The sequence below is a fragment of the Balaenoptera physalus genome (genome assembly GCF_965194825.1).
Source record: "Balaenoptera physalus genome assembly, chromosome: 20".
Classification (NCBI taxonomy): Eukaryota; Metazoa; Chordata; class Mammalia; order Artiodactyla; family Balaenopteridae; genus Balaenoptera; species Balaenoptera physalus.
The window spans coordinates 21,157,607-21,183,864 of NC_138901.1; the positions used below are offsets into that span (position 1 = coordinate 21,157,607).

Sequence of the window (26,258 nt, forward strand, 5' to 3'; positions counted from 1 at the left end):
TACAGAGGTGGGACGTGAGGCATGTAAGGGTGAGTCGTGGCCGGGACTTACCCTTCTCTCAAAAGCTCCTCTAGAAGACTCTGTCCTGCTGCGTCAGTACACGGTGCTTTCTCAGGCCTAGCCCTCTCCTCCCGCCTCCCGTCCCCTCCCCGCCCAGCTGCTGTTTACTGGGAGCCGGGAGGCTGGCCACGCCACCGGCTCTCAGCTTATCAGCGCACGCTCACCCGGGCACACTTCCTACCACTCAGTGCGAGGGGACGTCTGTGCTGCCACCCTGGGGTGACTCACTTTTTCTTGCCCTCTCGGCTTCCTTTCCTGTTCCCTTCCCGTCTCCTGAGCCCTGGGCTTGAGGGAGCAGTTACCACGCCACCTTGACTGCAGCCCAAGTGGGGAGCCTGTCGCATCCTCCCTGGGTGGTGGGAGCAGCCAAGGAGCTGGAACCGACCTGTCAGAGCAGTGAGCCAGGCACACCGCGGAGCACGGAGGGCCGCCTGCGCTCAGGCCTGTTGTCCAGAATGAGCTGAGGCGATTGGGAGGTCATGCTTTGCTACCTGCAGGATTACTTCTTCCTCGGGCTCACCTGCGGCCTTCGAGTGAAGGTGTCTTCCCACGTCCTCGTGAACGAGCCCAGGGAAGTGACAGGTGGCGAGAGAGCAGGCTTCAGAATCGGGTGACCCGAGTTTAAATTCCAGCTCTGCCCGTGCTGGCTGGGTGACCCTGAGGAAAGCACTTAACCTCTCTGAACCTCACTTGCTCTCGTGTGAAAAGAGAGGATAATGTACACGTGACAAGGTTGCTGTGATTAAGTAGGAAATAATGCACAGACCAAGTGACTGCCGCGGTGCCCTGGCACACCATAAACCTGTGTTCAGTTGCAGACGCGGCTGCCCTGCGGAGAGGGCTGTGGCCCCTGTAGAGATCTGCTTCCGGTCTGTTAGAGAGAAGGGAGACTCCAGGGGGATGCACGTGATACCACTTGAATGCCTCGCAGATGCAGTTTGCAAGGAGTACTTGCAGGGTGGTGGGTGGATGCTGTTGTTTGGTAGTGGAAATATTGGGTAGAAGAGAAAAAACAGTGAAAACTCCTTTGTGCAGCTTTCAGAATCCCGTCACTGGGGGCCTGTTTGGAGCATCTCCCCCACCACCAGAAAGGAGTGAATGAAATTGGTGCTCATGCACCCCCTCCTGGTCGAGTGTGGATATGCCTCGAGGATTCCTGGGTCTTAGTCCAGCAGGACTGCAGGAATTCCGTGTTGAGGCCATCCTCTTGGGGGTGGGAAGAGCTGGGCCCACTGAAAATGGCTGCAGGGACATTGCTGCGATTTTTCCTGGCGTCCGGCCTGGGCATCTTCATACCTGTCACTTCACCCCTGGTGCTCAGCTGGGGTTTCTTGATTCTGATGCAAGGGCTGCCCCATTACACAAGTTCTGGGTCTTTTTGGTGGGGACAAGAAGAAAAACATGTGATTTGAAAGCAAGGATAAACCACAGGTCTGAGGTTCATGTAGGGTCATGAGGAGGCAGGTGACATCTGGAAACAGCAGTGAGCGGGTTCATGCGCCTGCTAATTCTGTCTCCTCCTGAGTTACGTCCGTCTCTTTTCCTCCTACCAGCTGTGTGTACTGTGCTTGGTCTTCTTGGCTACCATAATGAGATGTCTTTTCTTCCTCAGAAAAGGCAAAGGCAGGGGTGTGAGTTGTGGTTTTCACTGTGGACACCGGAGTGCTATTAGCAGAAAGACTGCTGCCCCATGGCCTGCCTTCACAGGAAGCTCATCCCTTCCTAGCTAACAGATTCCACGTGAACACTCACAGACTGGGGGCTAACGGGACAGATTTGGGGACCAGTGTGTTGTAAGGAATTCAGTGGCGCCACAGCAGGACCCCGCGGGGTGGCTGAAGGAGTGGCTGCTCAGGAGCACAAGAACACCTGAAATGTGACCTCATGGCCCCGGCACTGCGCAGAGAGGGACAGAGCCATCTTTCTAAAACTGCCTCCCCTCGGTCACATCCCCACAGGCAAGGGAAGAGGCCCAGGCTTTCCCCCTTCATTCACTTGAGAAGACATGGCTTCTGTCACGTAGCAGGAGAACTCTCTCTCTGGACTTCCAGTTAGTCCTTCTGGGCCACTGGGTTGCCTTTTCCAGGTGCGGCAGCTGGCAGGGGTGACAGAGAACCCCATCTGACTGCCTGAGGCTCTCCTCACATCTGCTGAATCCTGAGATGCGTTTTAGTGGCCTGGGGCGTGGCAGGGTCCATGGAGGTGCCCTGAGCAGAGCCCCTCAAGAAGGAAGAACTTGCAGGGCAGCCAGCGGGGCCCCGCTGTGCCCCGGCACAGAGAACTTCATGTTTATACTTTCTCAGGAAGCACACAGTTCCCTGGCTGGGAGGGAGAAGAGGGCGGGGAGACCAACAGGGAAACTGCTTTCCAGCTTTGTGCTGGGAGGTTAGGGTGAGCACGGATGAGAAGGGAGGCGAAGTCAGGCTGACGCTGAGATACCCAAGATGTCCCTGGTGGGGGCCACCCTAAGTCCCTAACCTCGAGCAGCAGCTGGTGGGTGAGGTGGTGTCAGGTGGTGTGTCAGAGGGACCGCCCATCTGCTCACACAGCAGAATTTATGTGCCCCCATCCCAGGCGCGTGTCCCCTGATGTAGATGAGGCAGGCAGGGTGATGCCAAGAGAAGGGTGGTGATCCCTCAGGCGTCTGAGAACGTCTGCAGCTTCTCCATTCACCCAGTCTGGAGTTAGCATTGTTTGTGTGATGAGCCAGCCAGAGGTCAGAGTTCCGGATACCTCACAGACCCCAAGGTGAGCTGCCCACCGGCTGGCCGTACACTGTTGAACAAAGTGAAATACCATTGCCGCGCGTGCAGACACAGCCTACCCAGCGTGGAGGATTCAGTCGTCACCGCAGGGGGCAGGAAGCAGGAACCTGCCCCCATCCCCACCGCATTCCCCCAGAGGAGGCCTCAGGAGCTGGGCCCTCTTCTCCAGGTGTTGGGACACAGGGCTGAGTTCTGTGACCGACTGCAGTTTGAAATACCCCCTCCTGGATCCCATTTTCTCTGAGCGAGGCTTGGCCGAGACACTGATGGGAATCCTCCAGGGGCCGGGAGGCTTTGGGGACCTTGGTGCGGCCCCCGGAATGGGGGGTCGGGGAGAAGGCTGCCTGTTCTTATGGCCGCACAGAAAATTCTGTTCCCCTCTTCTCCCCAGCGGGTGGAGCTGGCGGCTCTGCAGTCAGGGTCCTCAGCCAGCGCCCCAGGGCTGAAGGGGCCTCTGAGGACCTCTCGGGGCCACCAGCAGACAGTCCTCTTCCCACTCCCTTTTCACTGATTCCTCCCTTATCTTGGAGGGAGGCCGCCCTGGCTGAAGGCTGAAGGCTGAAGGCTGAGTGAGGGGCATGAAGGTGGAGAGCGTCTTGGCGCCCTGCTGTGCAGTCAAACCGCTGCCTGCAGCCTGCCCCGGGCCCAGCGCAGCCTGCTATCGCAGGGATCTCGGGCCCCCAGGGTCACACAGCACTGAGTGGAAACTATTCCTCAGGGCAGCTCTCCTTGGCTTTTTTATCCTCTGAATCATGCATTTTTCTGCCCATATTTGGCGGTGATTTGGTTGCTGGGCAGACATCCAGGGCGAACTCGCAGCCTGGCTCTGCATACAGGCGTGGACTCCTTCCTGCCCCCTCAGAGTTTGAAGGGCCCAGAGAGACCATCAGGGATGGATGCTGGGCTGCCGGGGAAGGGAGCTAAAGCTGTTTTTCCTTTCAGTCCCCAAGAGAAGAATTCTTTCTTAGATGTTTTTGTAGTTGGAGAATATTTTTGCCGTTGCTTTGAGAAGACTTCCCCTCCTAACTTCCCCCTTTCCTGGGAATTTCCTCCCTAAGTTGAAAGCCTCCACCGTTCACTAGCAACCCTCCCTTCTCCTTCCTCCCCCAGAAGAGAAATAAACAAGAAAACAGTGGCGCCTGCCAGGGTTCCTTGCGCTGAGCTGGTGGCTACTCAGGCTTCCCTTGGAGGTCCGCTGCAGGCCCTGCCAGGAAGGGGGTGTTGGGGGGACTCTTCTTCATCGTTAGAGACTCAGGCCAACTGAACGTTTTTTGCACGTGGCCCTCTGCAGAGAGTTTTGCATAAACACACTCTCTGCTGAGCAGGACAGAGCAGGAACTGAGGCCAAACCGTTGCACTGGTGTGCACTTTTGCCGCGGGCAGGCCCTGGGCGTCACGAGTGGGAGGTTGTGTTAGGATTAGGGTCGTGTGCGCCATGAGCAGGCCGAGGTCTGGGCTTTGTGGGTGGCAGGAGGCTCGGGGAGCTTGGGGTTGGGTCATCTTTCTGGCCCAACTGTGGAGTCCCAGAAGGTTTCTGTGGAATGATGACTCTCCTCTTCTCTTTCTCCAGGGTGGAATTCCAGAATAAATTCTACAGCGGGACGGGTTTCAAGTTCCTACCCTTCTCCTTCGAGCACATCCGAGAAGGGAAGTTTGACGAATGAGCCCCTCCCTCAGGGGCGCTGTGCGCCCTCTGCCCTCCCCGCTCCCTCCACGGTGATTAGCTGTGCTCCGCTTTCCTGTTGGTTGTGAGCCCTGGGTATCAGGGCATCTGAGTCATCCCTGCCACCCTTCCCCCAGCCCCCTGTGAGTCATTTAGACAGACCCAGCCCTTCCTGGGTCCCCTGCCACCTCCAGCTTTGTGTGTTGTAGTGCAGTGATTTTCTGGAGAGAAGCGGGCCCGAGCCGTCACTCAAACCCACTCCCGCTGGGCACCCTCCTTGCCCTCCCAGCCTCTGTCCAGCCCTTCCTGTGCCCCCTGGTGGTGAAGCAGTTTGTGCATTTACACAGGAGCCCAGAGCGCTTGGAGGGAGCGCCTTCACCGTCCACACCCAGACTCTGAGCTCCCTGCTCCTGCCACTCTCCTTTCCGGTGGGGGATGGGGTGCTCTTTAACACTCCCCACTCTTGGATTAGCAGGGGTGGGTCCAGGAAGATGGTGCTTCTGTCCTCTGCCCACCCCCTCTGGTCTTCAGTGCGCTCGTTAATCAGGAATTCAGCTGGACCCAACTGTGCCAGCGTGCGTGGCTTCTCCCTGGCAGCCCCAAGGGTCCCCGGATACCCTGCACCACCTTCCTGACCCCCACCCTAAACTCACACCCTCTCCTGCTCCTTCCCAGAATGCCCTTTTAGCACCCAGCATAACATGCACAGCTGGGAGGACCAAAAGCAGAGGTCCTGGCTGGCTCTGGTGACTGCTTCTCAGGCCGTGCATGGGCCGCAAGCACGCCCTCGGGGCAGAGGGTCCAAGTCCACGCTCTTTCCTGGTGCAGACCCAGCGACCTTTCCCCACCCCCAATCACGAGTCTTGAGTGCAGCACTGTAGTCATTAGGGGTGGTTCTGCCTGCAGACCAGCCTTGCTCTGCCCACCGGTGCCCCTCCCCACTTCCACACCGACCCCAAGTGGAGTAAGTGGGTCCTGGGCAGGGAAAGTCAACGTCATTTACCATTTGCTGATTGGAGGCAGCTGGCAGGGCCGCCAGTGCGTGCAGTTGTGAGAGCTGCGTGGCCCTGGCCTGTGGGCTGGTGGGGAGCGCCCCCAAAGGGCCGCCGCCCCATCACCCCCACACCAGGATGTGGATCTTGGGGCCTTTTAATCATGCGTTGGCACAGCAGCCCTGGCTGCTTCAGCTAAATTGATCCCTGTGCCTTCAGTGGGCGAGAGGACCCCCTCAGTTGGTCGGCCCCTTCCCACCCCACCCCACCCCCCACCCCTACCCCCTGCTTGTCTGGGAGCTGCTTAGCACTGCTCACTGGACTCTCCCAGGCTGGGCCACCGCCCCAGCTTCACCGCGCAGTAGCCAGTGTGACCCGACCCAGCCCTTGTGCAGAGCCCCCTCCCGTCCGGTCCCTCCCTCCCCGTGGTTTACATGATGATCTTTGCTCTGTTTACAGCGGCAGGAGTTTGAAGCAGAGTTCTTTATCAGGAATCCTGCCCAAGGCCCTTCTGTTCAGACATTCCCCTGCGGAATAAAGTGTGTTTGACTCTATCAGGGAGGCTGCTTGTCTGCGTGCTCACAGCCCCTAGCCCCTGCGTCACTCAAGGCTCAGCCCTCCTGAGCCCACCTAGTATCCTTACACCTGCCACTTCCCTCTGTCAGCATTTCTGCTTTTTCCTCTGATCAAAGACCGCAGTTGCAGTGGCCCTGGCCAGGCAGTTAATGAAATTCTCACCTTATCTCAAGTTTCCCAGGGGCCTTCCCACTCCCTGAGCCAAGGCAGCTTTTCAGACACTACCCATGTGGGGGAGGGGACTTGGGGACCCATCTCCGTCCCGCTTTCTGCACCACACACCCAAACAGCCGGGGGAAGCAGGGACCTGGACGTCTGCCCACCCTCCTCTCCCTCTTCTGCGAGCGTGCTCTCCAAGGCTCAGCAGCCTGGCTATTTTGAGCCCTGATTGCCTTTGGCCTTGGTGTAGGCGGAGGCTCAGCGTAAGGTTGGTTCCTCAGGGCAGCTGGAAAATTCGAGGTGCTGAGGCAGGCAGCCCAAGAGCCCAACGGGATGTCCTGGCAGGCGGGGTGGGCAGGGCGGGCGCCTTCTCCCTCCTCACTGCCTTGTAAGGTGACCGCATTCTTTCTCAGCCCTCCCTCTCCATTCCTCCCTCTTGGGGCCTCCAGGGCAGGGGCTGCCCAGGAATGTGAGCAGCAGGCCACCAACTGCTGCTCCAGGAGGGGCGGGAACACCCCGTTCATTCCATGCTCCGCAAACCCTCTCCTCCCTGACGGGCCACCTGCCCTGGAGCAGCCCTGGGTACAACACCCAGCATCCACTCCTCAAAAAGTTGCGGGTGGACATTCAGGAAAATGAGCCCTTTTAACCTCTTCTCTGTTACTGACTCAGATAGATAACTAGGAATCAATGGACTGGAATTGAGAGTTCAGAAACAAACCCTAACGTGTATAGTCCACTGGTTTTCCACACAGGGGCCAAGATAATTCACTGGGGAAAAAACAGTCTTTTCAACAGATGGTGTTAGTACAACTGGGTACCCACATGGAAACGAACAAATTTGGACTGCTATCCACTGTATACAAAAATTAACTCAAAATGGATCACTGACCTAAACATAAGAGAAGTCTTAGAGGAAATCATAGGAGTACATCTTCCTGACCCTGGGTTAGGCAGTGGTTTTTAGATATGACGTCAGAAGCACGAGTGATAAAAAAGAAGATAAAAGATAAGTTCGGTTAGCAAAATTAAAAACTTTTGTGCTTCGAAGGACAGGATCAAGAAAACCCTCACACTGGAAGAAAATATTTGCAAAGCATGTATCTCATAAGGAACTTGTATCTGGAATATATACAGAACGTTTACAACTCAGTAATAAAGACAAATACCTCAGTTTTTAAAAGGACAAAGGATCTGAACAGGCATTTCTCCAAAGAAAACACGAATAGCCAATAAGCCCATGAAAAGGTACTCAGTATCATTAGTCATTAGGAAAATGCAAATCAAAACCACGAGGAGACACCACATCACACCCACTAAAAAGGCAATCATTTTAAAAAGACAATTAAGTTTAGGGACTTCCCTGGTGGCGCAGTGGTTAAGAATCCGCCTGCCAATGCAGGGGACATGGGTTCAAGCCCTGGTCCGGGAAGATCCCACATGCCGCAGAGCAACTAAGCCCATGCACCAGAACTACTGAGCCTGCGCTCTAGAGCCCACGAGGCACAACTACTGAGCCCGTGTGCCACAACTACTGAAGCCAGTATGCCTAGAGCCCGTGCTCCGCAACAAGAGAAGCCACCACAATGAGAAGCCCATGCACCACAACTAGAGAAAGCCCGTGCACAGCAACAAAGACCCAACGCAGCCAAATATTAAAAAAAAAAAAAAAAATTACAAGTGTTGACAAGAATGTGGAGAAACTGGAACCCCCATCCACTGCTGGTGGGACTGTAAAATGGTGCAGCAGCTTTGGAAAGCAGCCTGGCAGTTTCTCAAAATGTTAAACGTAGGATTAACTTAGGACCCAGCAATTTGACTTCTAGATTTCTACTCAAGAAAAATGAAAAAATGTGCACACAAACTTGTGCACAAGTGTTCATAGGGGCATTATTCATAATAGCCCTAAATGGAAACAACCCAAATGTTTATCAGCTGATGAATGGGTAAACAAAAGGCAGTATATCCATACAATGGGTATTATTCTACAATAAAAAGGAATGACGTACTGATACATGCTGCAACAAGAATGGACCTCAGACACAAGGCCACATAATGTATAATTCCATTTATGTGAAATGTCTAGAATGGGCATATGTGTAGAGACAGAAAGTAGATGGGTGGTTGCCTAGGACCAGCTGCTGGATGGGGTTGGGGGCAGGGTTTCTTTTGGGGGATGATGAAATGTAAAACTAGATTATGGTGGCAGTTGCACAACTCTGTGGCCATACTAAAAAACTATTGAGTTGTACACTTTAAACTGGTAAACTTTCTGGTATAGATCAATAAAATGGGGCTGGGGAGGGAGGACTAGGACCTCCCCGGGAAGAAATTCCTCCCTAGCCTGGATGAGAAGACCTGGGCCAGTGGGTCATTGGCTAAGCTGAGCTTCCAGGATCTAGGGCCTTGGGCTGCTTCCAGCCCAGCCAGCTAAAGATGGGACCAACTGGGAACTGAGCCCTGGAGGGTGTGGGAATTCCCAGGAGCCCTGGGGTGGGGGTGGGGAACAGGATGGCTCCATTGCTCCTATTTTTAAGAGTCTTGGCCTTTACCCTGATCCCCTCCTGTGGAATCCCTGGAGCCCAGGCATCTGCTTAGTGAGTCTGTGCCCCCAACCAGCGAATTCTTCCCATCCTAGAACCAATGTGGAGAGGGTGACTTTGGGCCTGCTCAGTATTATAAAGATAGGGGACAATTCCATCACCACCTTCCGAACCCCTCCCCCCTTTCCTGTCCCTCACTGGGGACCTGGGTAGTACTGTGCCTCTTTCTACCCAGGAGCCCTGGGTGGAAAGGGCATTGGAGCTCCCCTCAGATCTGAGCCTGTTTGCCTGCCCTTCCCTCTCCAGCCTACCCAAGGCAAGACGTAGGCTGCTCCCTGGTGGCCAGACAGGGAAGGACTCGTTCCTCCCCACAGGTAAGATGGGTGGGATCCTAGCAGGGCGGTGACAGGCAGGCAACTGGATTGGCAAGGCAGAGGGACAAGGGATCTGGAGGGATTCTGGGGTGCCTAGACAGAGGGGAGGCTGGCAGGAACGAAAGAGATGAGATAGGAGCGGAGAGAAAAAGTAATAAAATATATCACGTGGTAAAAGGATCAAACAGTACAAAAGGCCCTATTATAAAAGTAAGTCTTCTGCTCCAGCGTCCCAGTACCTCATCCGAAGCGAGCACTATTTACATAGCCTTAAAAAAAAACAACAACAAATGGGATGTACTATACCCAGTGATCTGACATCTTTTTTTTTTATAAACTCAATATTTAGCTGGTTTTTTAAAATATTTTATTTATTTATTTAGGCTGCATCGAGTCTTAGTTGCGGCACGCGGTATCTTTGTTGCAGCATGTTTAGTTGCGGCATGCAGGCTCTTAGTTGCCGCATGAGAACTCGTAGTTGCAGCATGCGTGCAGGGTCTAGCTCCCCGACCAGGGATCGAACCTGGCCGAACTACCCTGCATTGGGAGTGCGGAGTCTCACCCACTAGACCACCAGGGAAGTCCTGATTTGACATCTTTTTAATTTTTTTTTTTTTTTTTGGCCGTGCGGCTTGTGAGATCTTAGTTCCCCGACCAGGGGTTGAACCCCGGGCCCTCGGCAGTGAAAGTGCTGAGTCTTAACCACTCGACCACCAGGGAATTCCTTGCCCTCTTTTTAAAAAATATACTTTGCAGAACATTCCGAATCAGCACCAACACATCTTCCTCACTTTTTTTTTTTAGCAAATGCTTGGTATTTCATCCTATTGATGCAACTTAATTTCTTCAACCAGCCCCCTATTGTCCTCAAAGATTTCCCAGCTTGGTGGGGAAGATGAGAAAGACAGTGTGACACACTCGGAGTAATCGGTGACACTCTTGCCAAGCATCCATGAGCTCAGGCTGTGAACGTGCTACCAACCCCCCGGGATGGTTTCCCCAACCTGCTGCCCCTGCCAGCAGCCGTCTGCCATTCTGGATGAATCCAGACCCCACAGAGAGGCACCCTGAGCCTGACGGTGGACCTGCAGCCCAATTCCCCCAAGCAATGTGTTCCCTAAGATCCAAATTGCTGGTAAAACAGGTCCTGGGAGGAGGAGAGTCCGACAAATCTCACCTGAAGCCAGAAGTGTTTGGAAGGGGGTGTTGGAGGGAGTGTAGAGAGGCCTGGGGGGCCACAAGCTATAGCTCCATGAGGGCCCATCTCTCTGGGCAGGTCTAGGAGCTGCTCTCTGGGAAAAGCTGAGAACCTTCTGATATTAGGAACTGGGTGGAACAGGGTTGCATCTCCTGAACTAGCTGCTCGCTGAGCTGGGAACAAGGCAGGGGGCACTGCAGCTTGAGTCTGCAGCTGGGGGCAGGGGGCGGAGGGGCAGAGCAAGCTCAGTGGACTCCCATGTTCTCTTTCAGTCCAGGCTCTGGATTTCCTGGCTTGGCAACCCTCCTCTGACCCCTTCCCTGTCTCTAAGCAGCTGCACTCAGGCCTGACAATCTGGAAAAATCTACACCTGCCTCCAAAAGGACTCAGAATCCCTTTAGAAAGTGCAGTCTTTATAAAAGGGCCCACCACTCCTGGCCACCACACAGCCCCACTTAAACCCTCCCTGCTGGTAAGCAGCCTGAAAAGTTGCATCTCTTGGGGGATAGTGGCAAAAACACTTATCTGAGAGTTAAGAGTTCCTGCTGGGGGCTTCCCTGGTGGCGCAGTGGTTGAGAATCTGCCTGCCAATGCAGGGGACACGGGTTCGAGCCCTGGTCTGGGAAGATCCCACATGCCACGGAGCAACCAGGCCCGTGAGCCACAATTACTGAGCCTGCGCGTCTGGAGCCTGTGCTCTGCAACAAGAGAGGCCGCGATAATGAGAGGCCCAAGCACCGCGATGAAGAGTGGCCCCCACTTGCCACAACTAGAGAAAGCCCTCACACAGAAACAAAGACCCAACAGAGCCATAAATAAATAAATAAAAATTAAAAAAAAAAAAAAAAAAAAGAGTTCCTGCTTCTAGTCCCAGACCTGCTGTCTTACTGGTCACTGATCTTCGCAGAGTCACTTCCTATCTCTGGCCCTCAGTTTCCCAGGATGTAAAATGAAGATAACTCCCATCCTGTTCAGCTGCTGCTACCGCTTACAGATCACATGAGAGCCCTTGTCACACCCACTAGGCCCTGCCCCATGGCCAGTCCAGGCTCACATGGCGCATCCCTCCTCCAACTTCCCGACCTTTTAGTTCCTCAGATCTGCTCAGCTCTTTCTTTACCCTTCCTGGGTCTTCATATATGCATTTTTTTCTTCACGGAATGGTATTCCCCTCCCTCTTCTCCTAGTCAATCCCAACTTAATTCAGATTAAATGTCACTTCCTTTTGGAAGCCTTTGGCTGGGAACCGTGCACAGCATCACAAGTACAGTGGACCCCTGAACAACACGGGTTTGAACTGCCCGGGTCCACTTATACAGGAATTTTTTTCCATAAATACGTGCTACAGTACTACATGGTCCGCGGATGCGGTACCCTGGATACAGGAGGGCTGACTGCAAAGTTATATTTTGGCTGCCAGAGGGTCGGCCCTCCTAACACACATGCAAAGTTTAAGGGTCAACTGCATAATGTAAATCTTTGTTTATATAAGTACTTGGTTTGTAGGTCTCCCCGGAAGAGGGGTGGCAGTGCCTGGTACAAAATCAACTTCAAATATTTATTGGATGGTAGGATGGACGGAAGGAAAGTGATCTGCATGTGAAAGCGCGTTGTACCTGAAGGCATTTGTGAAGGACTACGAGTCACATCCGGCCCCGGACTTTTGAAGTCACCAGAGTCACGCGCTCTTGCACCACGCGTGTTCAGAAAACACCCTCAGGAGCTGGTGTGGAACCCGGAAGCTGGTCTCTCAGCCGCCGGCCGGTGCTTTACCTTCAGTTCCGCGTGACTTGAGGTCCGCAGCTGATTGGACGCGGCCGTCACGCCCCTGATCCCGAGTCGCCATTGGTGCCCAGCGGGCTGAGACCGCGGTACCATGGAGGCCGTGGCGGTGGCCGCGGCTCTGGGGTTCCTGCTCCTGACCGCGGCGGGGGGCTCGGCCGGGGACGAGGCCCGGGAAGCGGCGGCCGTGAGGGAGCTGCTGGCCCGGCTTCTGGGACCCGGGCCGGCGGCCGCCTTCTCTGTGTCGGTGGAGCGCGCCCTGGCGGCCGAGTCCGGCCTGGACACCTACCGCCTGAGCGGCGGCGGCGTCGGGGCGCGGGTGCGGGTGCTCGGCTCCACGGGCGTGGCCGCCGCCGCGGGGCTGCACCGCTACCTGCGCGACTTCTGCGGCTGCCACGTGGCCTGGTCGGGCTCTCAGCTACGCTTGCCGCAGCCGCTGCCCGCGGTGCCGGAGGAACTGACCGAGGCCACGCCCAACAGGTACCGCGGCCGGACCGCGCCCCTCGGCTCCCGTGCAGCTCCCCGCCGCCTCCACTCCCCCGGGCGCCAGCCCAAGCTGAAGTCCCCGCCCCTCCCCACCCCCAGCGCCGGGCTGCCAGCAAGCGCTGGCCTTAGGGTCGCACGACCTGGCTTCAGACCCCAGGTCTGATTCTAAAAGCCTTGTATCTTTGAGCAAGTCACTTAGCCTCTCTGAGCCTCGGCTGGCTCATCTGAAAAATGGAAATAATGTCATCTACCGTGCAGTGGTGCCGCTTTGATGGTGAGGATTTGCACGGTGCGGGGTGTAGAATTTGTGGTGCATAATCGGTGATCGGTAAATGCCATTCCTTTCCTACCCCACTCCTCTCTTTGAAGATGCTTACTGAGGAATGACCCCCAGCCCTGTCACAGGCCTCTGTTCTAGCATTTGCCCCACTGCACCGAGGTGATGCATTCACACAGCTGCCTCCCCATTAGACTGTGGGGAGAGGGATCCCCCCCTTCAGGACAGGGGCCAACTTTGCCACATGGCACTTAAACACTGCACACAGAGTAGGAATGAAAACGGAATATGTTCTCCCAAATATCTGGGAGGCTAGGGAGCTGAGCGCTGGGCGCAGGTGGGTGGGCACCTCAGAAGCTCAAGCTCCACCTGGAGTGGATCCTGGAGTGAAGCAGTAGAGGCCACGTCTGGAGCCACTCGTTTCTGGGTTAGATCTGGGTGGTGTGGAGAGCTGTTCCAGGACCGGGCTGCCCTCCAAGTTCTTCCCCAGGCTGTGGACCCTCAGGGGTGAGGGACATCCTTTTTGCCCCCAGGGCCACGCCCCAGCTCACGCCCCTGCCTGCAGGTACCGCTATTACCAGAACGTGTGCACACAAAGCTACTCCTTCGTGTGGTGGGACTGGGCCCGTTGGGAGCAGGAGATTGACTGGATGGCGCTGAACGGCATCAACCTGGCGCTGGCCTGGAGCGGCCAGGAGGCCATCTGGCAGCGGGTGCGTGCCCACCATACCCCAGGCATCCCGCCTCCCCCACATCAACGCAGTATCTGGCACACAGAGACTAGGGCTCCAGAAGCGTTGGTAGCAGGAGTGATGGCTCCAGCCTCCCAGCTTCCATGGTTGAGACAAACACACAGGAGCACTTACCCAGGGCTGGACCCCAGCACCCTACTGTAAACACTCTAAGAAGCCGGCCTCCCCTCTCTCCCCACCCCCACGTGGGTCAGTCAGCTGCTTCTGTGGATTCTGTCTCATTAGCAGCTCTTGATCTGCCTTGTCCTCTCCATCCTTATCCGTGGCCCCAGTTCAGGCTCTCATCCCCTCTGCCTGGACCCCAGTCTGCCAGAGCCTCTGAACAGCATCAACCAAAAAATAATGCAGGAGGCTGCAAATAAGAAGAGTTTATCTGGGGTCTTTACTAATTGCAATCTGGGAAACACGGGCTCGGGTAATCCTGAAAGAGTGTTCTGAGGAAGTAAAAGAGGGGCTAATTTTTTTTTAAAGCCATGAGATTGTTAACTGCCTCGTGAGAATTGTGACTGGCTCTGACGTTAGCTGGAAAATATTTGTTCATAAGGAATTGAGAGTTATTTTAGGGTAAGAGTCCAATAAGTATCTTGAATTTCTAGTAGGCTCTTTGGATAACTTGATCAGATCAAAAGGTCAGATTCCATCCAGTCTGAGACACGCAAAACTACACTGCCTTAATGGCCTCCCGGCCATGAGAGCTTAGAGAGCTCTCTAAGTAATATTTTCCTTTCAAAACAAGACTCCTGACTCTCCAAGTTCCACCAGAGTGTCCTTTCTGAATTGCAAATCTGGTGGAGACCTTCCACTATTAACACACTCAAGAGCTCCCCATCGCCTTCAGGCTTTTGCCGGCCTCGAGCTTCCATATCTGAGCCCTGAGCGCTCTGGCTGCACCTGGGGCTGCTTAGGCTCCCTGCAGAGCTGCCCTCACCCATCATTCTAGCCCTCCTTGCTCCACGAAGCCTTCTAAGGCCCCTTCCACATTTTGGGGAGAACCCCTTTGTGCCTCACCTCACCCATGCAACAAGGGTGATATATTCTCAAACTCACCTGGTCACGGGTCTGTTTCTCCCGGACTTTGGGCTCCTCGCAGGCAGGGATCAGATTTTGTCTTAGTAACTCTAGGGTGCAGCCCAGAGAAGAGATGAATGTGTGTTTGTTGAGTGAATGGATCAATGAATAGAGATAAACGATTTGCATGTGTGGGGCTCGGCCTCCTCCTCAGGTGTATCTGGCCTTGGGCCTGACCCAGACAGAGATCGATGAGTACTTCACTGGTCCTGCCTTCCTGGCCTGGGGGCGCATGGGCAACCTGCACACCTGGAGTGGCCCCCTGCCCCCCTCCTGGCACCTCAAGCAGCTTTACCTGCAGGTAAAAGGATGGGGAATGGAAGGAGCAGAATTGGTGCTGGACAGTCACAGGCCTGGGGTCGGGGGTGGTGTTTGGCCCACCCCGGGGCTCTTAACTGAACGGTGGGGACTCCATGTGCTCTGAGAGAGTGAAGGCCTCCCGCCTCGGGGGGCCGTGCTCACCGCCGCCCCTCCCGTTCCTCGCAGCATCGGATCCTTGACCGGATGCGCTCGTTTGGCATGATCCCCGTGTTGCCAGCGTTCGCAGGGCATGTCCCCAAGGCTCTCACAAGGTGATGTCCCCCCTCACCCTCCATTCAGCTCAGAGAATTTATGTTCCCCTGCAAGACATACTTTAAAGAAAAACTTAAGCTCTGGATGTAGGCCTGGGCTTGATTCCTGGCTCTGTTACTGACTAGCTATGTGACCTTGGACAGATTACGTGACTGCTCTGTGCCTTAGTTTCCTCACTTGTAAAATGTATATATGGCTTGGCATGGAGTCTTAGCAAATGGCAGCTCTTAGTGATGGTAGGGGTGCACTGGTCTCCTCTGTCCTTCCTGCCCCTCTGTTCCTCTGTGCTACCCACCCATCCTCTCCTGCGGCTGGCAAAATTCTTCAAGGCCCAGCTGAGACCTCCTCTCCTTCAGGAAGCCTTGCGGGGGGGGGCCCCAGCATTGGTTACCATCTCCCTCATGCACATGAGCACCTGGTTCCCGCCACTTTCAGCGCTCAGCACACGTGGCCGGCCTCACTGGCCACTCCTTGGCCTCCCCAACTGGACAGCAGGAACCTCATTCGTACATTCAGCCAACGTTTGTCAGGCTCTCCGGGGCTGCCCAATCAGGCCCTGTGCTGGGGCCTGGGGATGCAGCCACAAAGGTGCACAGAGGCCCCGCCCCCAGCGGGAGATACGTTGCCAGGGGGATACAATACAGTGATAAGGGCAGGAATATATGTGGGCCCAATTCTCTGTCAAGGTCACTTCTGCTTGGGGAAGGGAGGGTGCAGCAAGGGCTCAGAGCAGACGTGATGTCATTTGTTTCAGCCAGTGGGAGGGGGAGAGACAGCAAAAGCTTTCCAGACAGGTGAAACTTAAAGGATGTCGAGGAGAAGCCAGATGCATAAGCAGGGAGGGAGGAGGAAAGGGCTCCAGGCACAGGGCACAGTATGTGCAAAGGCACAGAGGCATGAACGACCCAGGAACTGCAGAAGTTAGTGAGGCTGGAGATGACTACTGTGTCAGCCTCCAGTAAATGTCTGAACTGTCACACACACACCCCCCACCCCCAACTAGGGTGTTCCCTCAGATCAATATCACCCAGATGGGCAGTTGGGGACATTTCAACTGCTCCTACTCCTGCTCCTTCCTCCTGGCTCCGGAAGACCCCCTATTCCCCATCGTGGGGAGCCTCTTCCTGCGGGAGCTGACCAAAGAGTTTGGCACGGATCACATCTATGGGGCCGATACTTTCAACGAGATGCAGCCACCGTCCTCGGAGCCCTCCTACCTGGCTGCAGCCACCGCCACTGTCTACCAGGCCATGATTGCAGGTTCGGTGCCAGGGGAGGTCGGAAAGGGGAGCCCCCCCCAGACCCTCAGGGAGATGGGGGTGGCAGAGGTCAGTGGGGGGTGGGAGGAGGGACTGGGAATAATAACACCTCACAGTGACACACAGCACTTTACAGTTTACCAAGCACTTCTACACACACACACATCATCTCATTTAATCACACGGTGGTTGAGAGGTGAGCTCTGGAGCCGGATACCCTGCTCCAACGCAGGCACTGCCACTTCCTGCCTGTGAGACTTGCGACGACTCACCTCCCTCCCAGTACCTCAGCTACTTCATCTGCAAAATGGGCTACCTTATAAGTAGAATAATGCCTGGCCCAGAGTAAAGTGTCATTAAGTGCTAGCTATTGAAAATATTTAATTTGGTCTCTACCTCCATGCTGAAGTAGGTAACACAGGCCAGAGGTTAGGGAATGTGCCCCAAGCTGGTAGGTGCCCTTCTAGGTGCACAAATGTGAACCCAGCTCTCCTTCCCACCACTTACAGGAGAAGGGCAGAGAGGGGCCAGGTCAGGAATGGCTTGGGAGGCCTCTGTGTCAGCCAGGAAGGAGCATAGGCTCAGGCTTTGAGCAGCAATGCTCCAGGTGTGACCCGGGACCAGCAGCTTCGGAATCACCCTGGAGCCCTGGAGCCCTGGATGTGCAAATCTCAGCACCTCCCCTACCTCCTGAATCAGAATGACTGGGGCTGGGGCCCAGCCCTCTGGGTAATTCTGATGCTCTGTAAAGCTTTATAGCACTACCCTGGCACTCCCAGTGGGAGGAGGAGGAGATGGGAAGGACGTGTGTTGTGGAATGCCCTTCTGGCCGCGGGGGGTGGGGGGGGGGGTTTGGGTTTCAGGGGAAGGAGTGTCCTGTGATAGAGTCATTTAACTTCTCTGGACCTCTGTTTCCTCATCTGTACAATGGGGTGAATGCTCTCCTGCCCCCTCTCCTCTTACCACCCTCTTTTCTGTCCCCACTGTCCCACCACAGTGGACCCTGACGCCGTATGGCTGCTCCAAGGCTGGCTCTTCCAGCACCAGCGCGAGTTCTGGGGGCCGGCCCAGGTGGGGGCCGTGCTGGGGGCCGTGCCCCGTGGCCGCCTCCTGGTTCTGGACCTGTTTGCTGAGAGCCAGCCCGTGTACGTCCGCACAGCCTCCTTCCAGGGCCAGCCCTTTATCTGGTGCATGCTGCATAACTTCGGGGGCAACCACGGCTTATTTGGGGCCCTGGAGTCTGTGAACCGAGGCCCCACAGCCGCCCGCCTCTTCCCCAACTCCACCATGGTAGGCACGGGCATGGCCCCTGAGGGCATCGGCCAGAACGAGGTGGTCTACGCCCTCATGGCTGAGCTGGGCTGGCGGAAGGACCCAGTGGCAGATTTGGGGGCCTGGGTGACGGGCTTTGCAGCCCGGCGGTACGGGGTCTCCCACAGGGCCGCAGAGGCAGCGTGGAGGCTGCTTCTCAGGAGTGTCTACAACTGCTCTGGCGAGGGCTGCAGTGGACACAATCGCAGCCCGCTGGTCAGGCGGCCATCCCTACAGATGGCTACCGCTGTCTGGTACAACCGATCGGATGTACTGGAGGCGTGGCGGCTGCTGCTGGCAGCCACGCCTACCCTGGCCACCAGCCCGGCCTTCTGCTACGACCTGGTGGATGTCACTCGCCAGGCAGTCCAGGAGCTGGTCAGCTTGTACTACGAAGAGGCGAGGACCGCCTATCTGAACAAGGAGCTGGTTCCCCTGATGAGGGCAGGAGGCGTCCTGGCCTATGAGCTCCTGCCCGCGCTGGACAAGGTGCTGGCTAGTGACAGCCACTTCCTGCTGGGCAGCTGGCTGGAGCGGGCCCGGGTGGCTGCCATCAGTGAGACTGAGGCCTGCTTCTATGAGCAGAACAGCCGCTACCAGCTGACCCTGTGGGGGCCAGAGGGCAACATCCTAGACTATGCCAACAAGCAGCTAGCGGGACTGGTGGCCGACTACTACGCCCCCCGCTGGCGGCTTTTCATGGAGACACTGGTTGAGAGCCTGGTCCGAGGCATCCCCTTCCAACAGCACCAGTTTGACAAGAACGCCTTCCAGCTGGAACAGACCTTCGTCCTCAGCACAAGGAGGTATCCTAGCCAGCCCCAAGGAGACACAGTGGACCTGGCCAAGAAGCTCTTCCTCAAATATTACCCCCGGTGGGTGGCTGGTGCCTTGTGACAGCTTAACCACGCTTGGGCCACGTTTTCCCCAAACTCCAGGCCTGGGCAGGTTCCCAGGGCCTGGGGCTAGGCAAGCATCACAGGAGTTCCCCAGGCCTGGGTGAAGGAATTCATGCTGATGGGATCAAGCACGGAAGGTTTGGAGGGAGCCGAGCCGCCTTCCTCCACCATCCCAAATGTGGGATCAAAGTACTGTTTTAATACAACTTAATAAACTGACGAATCACCTCGACCTGTGTGTCAGAATGTCAATGCCATGATGCCGGGGAGGACTCAGGGCTATAGCATGGACACTGGTGAGGTCAGGTCTCCCTGCTCCCTTACCTCAGCTTCCTCGGGTGTTCTGTTTGTTTCATTTCATCAGTTTTATTGGTCATATATCCAAAATTCATTATATAAATCTTTCAAAATAACTAGATATTACAAGAATATCTACAATTCAGCTCTGATTGCGCAAATACTTGACACAGGAAACCTCTTTTACAAATACTTATTTTTCTTATAAGAATACTTTAGTACAACATTGCTATATTTAAAATGGATAACCAACAAGGACCTACCATATAGCACAGGGAACTCTGCTCAATGTTATGTGTCAGCCTGGATGGAAGGGGAGTTTGAGGGAGAATGGATACATGCATAGATATGGCTGAGTAGCTTTGCTATGCATCTGAAACTATCACAACATTGTTAATCGGCTATGCTCCAATATAAAATAAAAAGTTTTTAAAAAAGAATAGTACAGAAAATAAGTATATATCTTAGAGCAAATTTTATGCAGTTGTTTTTTTACCAATTCAACCATCATTTCAGGTTTCCTATCATAGCACATCCATCACATCCCATAAACCGAATTATAATCTGCTGCTGCTTCTCATTTTCATTTACCACTGAGAGTCACATTGTTAAGGGTTTTTAGGCTTCTTTTTCTAATCTTTCCTGATCTGAAAGAATTCACGTATTCAGGCTAGAAGAAGTAATTTAAACAACATTCCTTCTAAATCTAACTTGTATCGGTTAATCACTGCTTGGTGAAGAATCTTTTCACTTTTCTCTTAGGCTAAACTGGCTAGTAGTTCACCCCTGCTGTATCAAGCAGAAGGGATAAAGTCCTAATATTCCTAAACGTTTCTAAACTGCAAAAACAAAACCCTAGAAACAAGAGTTAAATACAAATATTTAGAAAGCTAAAACATTTGCTAATGATGAGAAATAGAGAATACTTTTAGATTTGAGGTCTCTCCTAGGTTGAAGAAGACATAAAAGAAAGTATAAGGATGTGGCAGTAGTTTTATATTGATGAAATATTGAAAAACTGAAAAAAGTGAATCACTTAGGTCAGTGGTGTGGTGTTTCCATAGTGCCAGGAGATACAGGATCTTAGACTCTGTGGCTAGCTGAACTATTTGACATTCTTCGGATGCTGTGACTTTGAAATAGCCTAATAAATACCTTGGTCAGAACAAGTAATCATTTAGGCCAGGGTAACTTCACAGAATACTGACCATGTTTCCCTGAAGAGACAGGACACCTCCCCAGGGGAAACATTTAGCATTCGCTAAATGTATGTCCAGTTAGCAAAAGCTTGTCTTACTTTTCATGTAGCATGAATTAAAACCAAGAGCCTGGCAGCAGTCAAGTTCCTGAGTGCTCAGCTCCAATTATCCAATATTCTTTTTTTAAATTAATTAATTAATTTGTTTGCGGCACGCTGTAAGTGGGGGCTACTCCTCGTTGCGGTGTGCGGGCTTCTCATTGCTGTGGCTTCCCTTGTTGCGGAGCATGGGTTCTCGGCGTGCGGGTTTCAGTAGTTGTGGCACATGGGCTCTAGAGTGCAGGCTCAGTACTTGTGGCGCACGGGCTTAGTTGCTCCGCGGCAGGTGGGATCTTCCCGGACCAGGGCTCGAACCCATGTCCCCTGCATTGGCAGGCGGATTCTTAACCACTGTGCCACCAGGGAAGCCCCCCTCAGTTTTAAACTAACCCCTGACCTTTGAACTGAGAACCCCCTTCCAAAACATTTACTTTCACACCCTCAGCAACAAACTTTGGCAACTATAATTGTCCCTGTGGGACAGAGGCTTGCCAGGCAAAGATCTGCCCAGGGCGCTCAGTGCCCACATGGGAGCCCACACCTCCTGTTTGCAAAGCTTCACCTTCCCTCTGACTAGCAACTTAAGAAGGGGTGTTTTAAGTAGTGGCCTCATCTCTGCCTTGACCTAGAGTAGGTTGGGGAGAGAAGGCCAGGGACCCACGGGAGGTCTCAGCCTTGAGATTGTGCTGCAGACATAACAAGGGGTGGGGACCCCGGCGGGCAGGGGCGGGGCGAAGCAGGTGATATCCATCCCAGAGACCATCGCCCAGCAGTCCCGGGGCCGCTCCCTACGCACAGCTCCATGGACCGCACCGTGGTGCTCATCACTGGCTGTTCCTCTGGCATTGGCCTACACCTGGCCCTGCGCCTGGCGTCCGACCCATCCCAGAGCTTCAAAGGTACATGAGGGGACTGGGGTGGAGAGACCAGCTCCTTCCTGGTCCAAGGGGGCCTAGGTAGGATTGTAAGCCCGAAATTCAGAGCCTCGTCCTCTCCCTGAACCTCCAGTGTACGCCACGCTGAGGGACCTGACGACACAGGGCCCACTTTGGGAGGCCACCCGGTCCCGAGGGTGCCCCCCCGGCTCCCTGGAGATGTTGCAGCTGGACGTGAGGGACGCAGATTCCATAGCCGCTGCCCGGGCACGCGTGACCGAGGGCCGCGTGGACGTGCTGGGTGAGTCTCCCTGCAAAACTAGTGCAGGAGCCTTCCTCACCCTGTGTCCAAACCAAGACGTCCCGAGGCCCAGGGAGCACGAGGGGACAGGCGGGGAGGAGGGCCGTGCGTGAGGCGGGCGGAGTCCGGTCTCTCTCCCCGCAGTATGTAACGCAGGCCGGGGCCTGGTGGGGCCGCTGGAGGCACACGAGGAGGGCACCGTGGGCTCCGTGCTGGACGTGAACCTGACCGGGACCGTGCGGATGCTGCAGGCCTTCCTGCCGGACATGAAGCGGCGACGCTCGGGACGCATATTGGTGACCGGGAGCATGGGAGGCTTGATGGGTGAGTGGAAGCCGGGGAAGAACCAGAGGCGCGTAGGAGGCGGGGCTCAACGGGAGAGTCGGGGGTCTAATAAAAGGGGTGGGACCTGGTGAAACTGCCCCGGGCCCTCCCGCTCCCCGCGGCTCCCCTCCCCGACGCGCCTCAGCAGCCTCCTGTCGCCTCCAAGCTCTTCCCTTCAACGCCGTTTACTGCGCCAGCAAGTTTGCAATCGAGGGTTTGTGCGAGAGTCTGGCGATTCTGCTGCAGCCCTTCGGGGTCCAGTGAGTCACCGCCCCGCCCCCAGGACCCTCTGAGCCCTGACTTTGGGAACCCCAGCACCCTGTTTTGTTGGAACCGCTCTCAGGCGTTCTCCCTGGCCCCTCCTTAGTGAGGCTCCCGTTTGTTGTGTGCCAGGCACAGTACTGGGCGTTTGGAACCCGCCCTCTCACTCCACCTGCCGACCTAGCTGGTGAGGTGTCAGTATTGTTAGTGGGAAGCTCAGGCCCAGAGAGGTTCGGTGACTGGCCCAAGGTCACACAGCTGTAAGCGACCCAGCCAGGGTGGCATAATGACGCCAGAGCCTCTCTCACACCCTCCAAGGGACGTGGGGGCGCTTTTCCGGCAGTAAACCGCTTTCAAACGCTCGGGTTACCCTAAGCGCCCGCCAGCCGGGCGCAGCCCCCCTTCCGGCCCTCCCTCCCGGACTCGCATTCGCCCCCGCCCACTCGCCGCTCTCCCGCCGGCAGCTTGAGCCTCATCGAGTGCGGCCCGGTGCACACTGCCTTCCCCGAGAAGCTGGAGGGCGGCCTGGGCGGGATGCTGGACCGCGCGGACGCCGAGACCCGCGACCTCTTCTCCCGCTACCTGAGCCACTCCGAGCAGATCTTTCTTGAGGCGGGACAGGACCCGGAGGACGTGACCGAGGTGAGCGCCGGGCCGGACTGCGGGAGCGGGGGCAGCGCTCCGGTTCCCCAGCCCAGCCCCGGCCAGCGCGCCTCTTCCGCCGCTGCAGGTCTTCCTCCAGGCGCTGCGCGCCCCGCGCCCGGCCCTGCGCTACTTCACCACCGAGCGCTTCCTGCCCCTGATACAGCTGCGCTTCTCCGACCCCAGCGGCTGCAGTTATGTCGCTGCTGCGCACCAAGCAGTGTTCGGCGACCAGGCCGCCGAGGGCTCAGACGGCGCCGGGGCGGAGGCCGGAGCCGGAGAACTGGGGGCAGCTGAGCTCGGAGCTCCTCTTGCCGCCCCGAAATAAAGGCCTGGTTCGCCGCTGTCTCCCGCGCTCTCCTTTGCGGCCCCGGAGGGTGCGGTTTGGGGGTGAAAAGGGACTTTTCACTGCACCGCACTTGTGTGATCACTGGCGCGCGCGGCGGGTGGATGATCAGGAAAGAAGGTGTTAACCCAGGTTATACCTACGGAAACCGAGGTCCAGAAAGGGAAGGAGCTAGCCCAAGGTCACGCCTCAAGCGCGCCTCAGGGCAGGGAGAGTGGTCCCTGGATTCCCGAGGGGTGTCTGCAGCAGTAGGAGTTAGGTGGACTTGGGTGCGGGGAGAGTCGGCTTGTGACTTGGCTCCCACGAGTCATGGGACCTTAGGCAACGTCCTACCCTCTCAGAGTCTGTTTTCTTACCTGCAAAACGGGTATAATACCTATGTCGTGGATTGTGATAAGAATTAATTGAGATAATGCCCAAAAGTGCTGGTATAGAAGTCTTAATAGCAGGCCCTGACTATTATTATTACTACTAGTGGTATTACTATTGTAATTGTGTTCCCATGTGGAAGCCAGATGTGTAAGGAAGAAAAGGCTAAATGAGCCAAAAGGAGACAGCCCCACTCACCCCCCTCCTTGCCCCCTGCCCTAAGACAACACTCAGCAGGAGAGATCCCCACTCGCCCAGAAGCTGCCTCTCACCAGGGGGTCAAGCTGAGGCTCCAGATCTGCCCTGCGGTCCACGTCCTCCCTCCGGAAGCCAGCAGAAGGAGCTGGAGTGGCAGCAGCCACTTAAAGGGCCTGCAGGGTTGCAGAGCCAATCTCCCTCTAACTTGCTCTGAGGTTGGGTGCTGGAGGAGGGGTGGAGATAGAGACTAGGTGAGGAGGCTGCAGGCTGACGAAGGCAGTAGGGGTGCCGCAGGAGGGGCTTAGTAAAGAACATACATTAGCGGACTCATCAGGTACACAACACTCTGGATAATGGCACAGGTGCCTCCTTGCATGGCAGTAATAATGTCCGAAGGCATCCTGTTTTGGAGGACAGCTTTCTCATTAGAGACCTAAGGACAGGCTTTGTTGGTTATCATTTAAGGCTTGCTGGATGCAGTTAGTTAGTAAGGGCACCTGTGTGTGCTGTAACATCCCCCAGGCCAATGGAGGGAAACAAGACAGCGGCCAAATGATTGCAACAGTGGAAAACAGGACGTGCCCACCTGGCCTTGAGGAGAGGGAGGTGGCAGCTTTAGGCACTTGACCTGGTTGTGCATACCATACATGTTGGCTGGGGAGCCAACACTGTCAGTTGTGAGGATGGGGGCGGGGGCGGGGGCCACGTGGTGGGATATGCCAGGCCAGACCTTCACCTTCTCTCCTCTTTTTTTTTTTTTTGGCCGCATGGCTTGCGGAACCTTAATTCCTCAACCAGGGATGGAACCCATGCCCTCAGCAGTGAAAGCTCAAAGTCCTAACCACTGGACCACCAGGGAATTCCCACCTTCTCCCCTCTTTTAATGGTGCATGTTCCATTCCAAGTGTAGCATGTTTCAACAGCCAGTCCCTCACTGGTTGGGAACTCCGATGCATACCCCCAGACTCCTTTGGCAGTTGCTTTGGGCATTGTTTAGAACACATAGGTCATGATGTTACTGCATTAACCAAGTCACCATATTTCAAGGGCAATCAGGTATCCTTGGCAATATGCCATCCCACCCAGGCTTTACAGTGGCTGCTTTTTCAACGCACCCAATCTGCTGTATCTACTGAAGGGTCAGTTGCTAGGGCTTGTACCCTGGCTAGGGCATCAGCTTTCTGATTGCCAGGGGATGTCAGTGCCTTATGAGCCAGGATGTGGAAGACAGTGAGGACTGCCTCAGACTCTTGCAGATGAACTCAAATGTCTTTTCACACATCTTGTACAAGGGCTGATTTCTGGATCATCCATCTCTCAGCTTCCCTTTGTCCAAGCCATAGGGTTAATCCCTTTAGAACAGCCCAACTGTTCGGAGTTCAGCCCATTGGCTGCTGCAGTTCGTTCCTGTTTCCATCCAGATGGTGTCAGTGTTGGGCAGGATAGCAACTGCAGTCCATGTGGGTGGGTTGCCCCGACTAGACCCAACTGTATACCAGGCATCAGCGGGGATCCCTGCCCCCACTCCGCCTCTCTACAGGCTGCAGGGGCCACCCCAGGTACAGAGGCAGGGGAATTTGGAGGATCTACATACTCTTCAGGGCCTAGTAGCGCTTGAATTTCTAGAGACAGTGGGCTGGCAGGCAGGGTGCCCCTCTGTTGCAATTGGGCCACTTAGTCAACGTGGGGGTTGAGCCATGGCAGAGGTGAGTCCATAGAACGTAGTCTCAACCCCGCCCTTGATAGGAAGGGACGTTCTTACCATGATATGCTGTTCTTTCGTGAGAGGCTATAGCCGGTGGGGTGTTCTGTGTACGTTGCTAGGAGCATGAGGGGTGCATTGGGGTTTCTGTTCCCCCCCCCCAGAGCTGGGACCAAAATCCTAACGGTGCTCTCCTCTCCTTCTGTTGTCTCTGCCACAGTGTGTTCCGGAGTCACAGACACATCTAACTTAAACGGTTGCCCTGCTTGGGAGGTGCCCAGAGCTGCCATCTGCTTCACTAGTATTTTTTCCATCTCAAAGGCAGCTTGCTGCCCTGATCCCCAGTTCCACGTGCGCCTTCTCTTCATCAGGCGGCATAAGGGATGGAGGCACTGTGCCGGGGGGGGAATAAAAGTCCCCCCAAACCCCAAAATCCCTGCAAAAGCTTGCACCTCTTTCTTTTTTTTTTAAATATAAATTTATTTATTTATTTACTTATTTTTGGCTGCGTTGGGTCTTCGTTGCTGCATGGGGGCTTTCTCTAGTTGCGGAGAGCGGGGGCTACTCTTCGTTGCAGTGCGCAGGCTTCTCATTGTGGTGGCTTCTCTTGTTGTGGAGCGTGAGCTCTAGGCGCGCAGGCTTCAGTAGTTGTGGCAGGCAGGCTCAGTAGTTGTGGCTCACGGGCTCTAGAGCGCAGGCTCAGTAGTTGTGGTGCACAGGCTTAGTTGCTCCGCGGCATGTGGGATCTTCCCGGACCAGGGCTCGAACCCGTGTCCCCTGCATTGGCAGGCGGACTCTTAACCACTGCGCCACCAGGGAACTCCCGCTTGCACCTCTTTCATATTCTTAGGGGTTGGATAGGCTTGTACCTTATCAATCACAGCTTCTGGAACAATGCGTGTCTTACCC

At 55.3% G+C, this 26,258-nt stretch overlaps 3 protein-coding genes across 16 annotated transcripts in view; all 3 read left to right on the forward strand.

Moving 5' to 3' along the window:
* Nucleotides 1-6,034, forward strand: part of ATP6V0A1 (ATPase H+ transporting V0 subunit a1) — a 55,751-nt gene extending 49,717 nt beyond the window's left edge. For 8 of the 9 annotated variants that reach the window (XM_082440588.1, XM_082440589.1, XM_082440595.1 and 5 more), the window contains one exon: nucleotides 4,396-6,034. In XM_082440588.1, coding sequence (XP_082296714.1) covers nucleotides 4,396-4,489 — 94 coding nt within the window. In that variant the 3' untranslated portion in view covers nucleotides 4,490-6,034. The remainder of the gene's footprint in view (nucleotides 1-4,395) is intronic. The other variant, XR_014257362.1, reaches the window with a different exon arrangement.
* Nucleotides 6,035-11,242: 5,208 nt separating this feature from the next.
* NAGLU (N-acetyl-alpha-glucosaminidase) lies at nucleotides 11,243-18,969 on the forward strand. 5 transcript variants are annotated; one of them, XM_082440598.1, is made up of 6 exons: nucleotides 11,248-12,592; nucleotides 13,441-13,588; nucleotides 14,850-14,996; nucleotides 15,182-15,267; nucleotides 16,272-16,528; nucleotides 17,525-18,969. In XM_082440598.1, the coding sequence occupies exons 1-6, from the start codon at nucleotides 12,207-12,209 to the stop codon at nucleotides 18,733-18,735; spliced, it is 2,235 nt and encodes a 744-aa protein (XP_082296724.1). In that variant the 5' UTR covers nucleotides 11,248-12,206; the 3' UTR covers nucleotides 18,736-18,969. The 5 variants fall into 5 exon arrangements, with proteins under 5 accessions (XP_082296725.1, XP_082296724.1, XP_082296728.1 ...); XM_082440600.1 differs by lacking the exon at nucleotides 13,441-13,588 and having other exon boundaries at nucleotides 12,465-12,592; XM_082440602.1 differs by lacking the exons at nucleotides 13,441-13,588; nucleotides 15,182-15,267 and having other exon boundaries at nucleotides 12,459-12,592.
* A 149-nt stretch (nucleotides 18,970-19,118) lies between these two features.
* On the forward strand, nucleotides 19,119-23,079 carry HSD17B1 (hydroxysteroid 17-beta dehydrogenase 1). 2 transcript variants are annotated; one of them, XM_082440609.1, is made up of 6 exons: nucleotides 19,119-21,230; nucleotides 21,340-21,507; nucleotides 21,652-21,831; nucleotides 21,998-22,091; nucleotides 22,557-22,734; nucleotides 22,823-23,079. In XM_082440609.1, the coding sequence occupies exons 1-6, from the start codon at nucleotides 21,134-21,136 to the stop codon at nucleotides 23,060-23,062; spliced, it is 957 nt and encodes a 318-aa protein (XP_082296735.1). In that variant the 5' UTR covers nucleotides 19,119-21,133; the 3' UTR covers nucleotides 23,063-23,079. The 2 variants fall into 2 exon arrangements, with proteins under 2 accessions (XP_082296735.1, XP_082296734.1); XM_082440608.1 differs by having other exon boundaries at nucleotides 22,557-23,079.
* The last annotated feature ends 3,179 nt before the right edge of the window (nucleotides 23,080-26,258 follow it).

What these genes read in the sequence shown, in the direction of transcription:
- HSD17B1 (XM_082440608.1), top strand. Translation starts at nt 21,134, where the DNA reads ATGGACCGCACCGTGGTGCTCATCACTGGCTGTTCCTCTGGCATTGGC. An exon ending in GGGCCGCGTGGACGTGCTGG is followed by an intron (nt 21,508 to 21,651) that starts GTGAGTCTCCCT and finishes CTCTCCCCGCAG; the next exon opens with TATGTAACGCAGGCCGGGGC. An exon ending in GAGCATGGGAGGCTTGATGG is followed by an intron (nt 21,832 to 21,997) that starts GTGAGTGGAAGC and finishes GTCGCCTCCAAG; the next exon opens with CTCTTCCCTTCAACGCCGTT.
- NAGLU (XM_082440598.1), top strand. Translation starts at nt 12,207, where the DNA reads ATGGAGGCCGTGGCGGTGGCCGCGGCTCTGGGGTTCCTGCTCCTGACC. An exon ending in TCAAGCAGCTTTACCTGCAG is followed by an intron (nt 14,997 to 15,181) that starts GTAAAAGGATGG and finishes CGTTCCTCGCAG; the next exon opens with CATCGGATCCTTGACCGGAT. An exon ending in CTACCAGGCCATGATTGCAG is followed by an intron (nt 16,529 to 17,524) that starts GTTCGGTGCCAG and finishes GTCCCACCACAG; the next exon opens with TGGACCCTGACGCCGTATGG.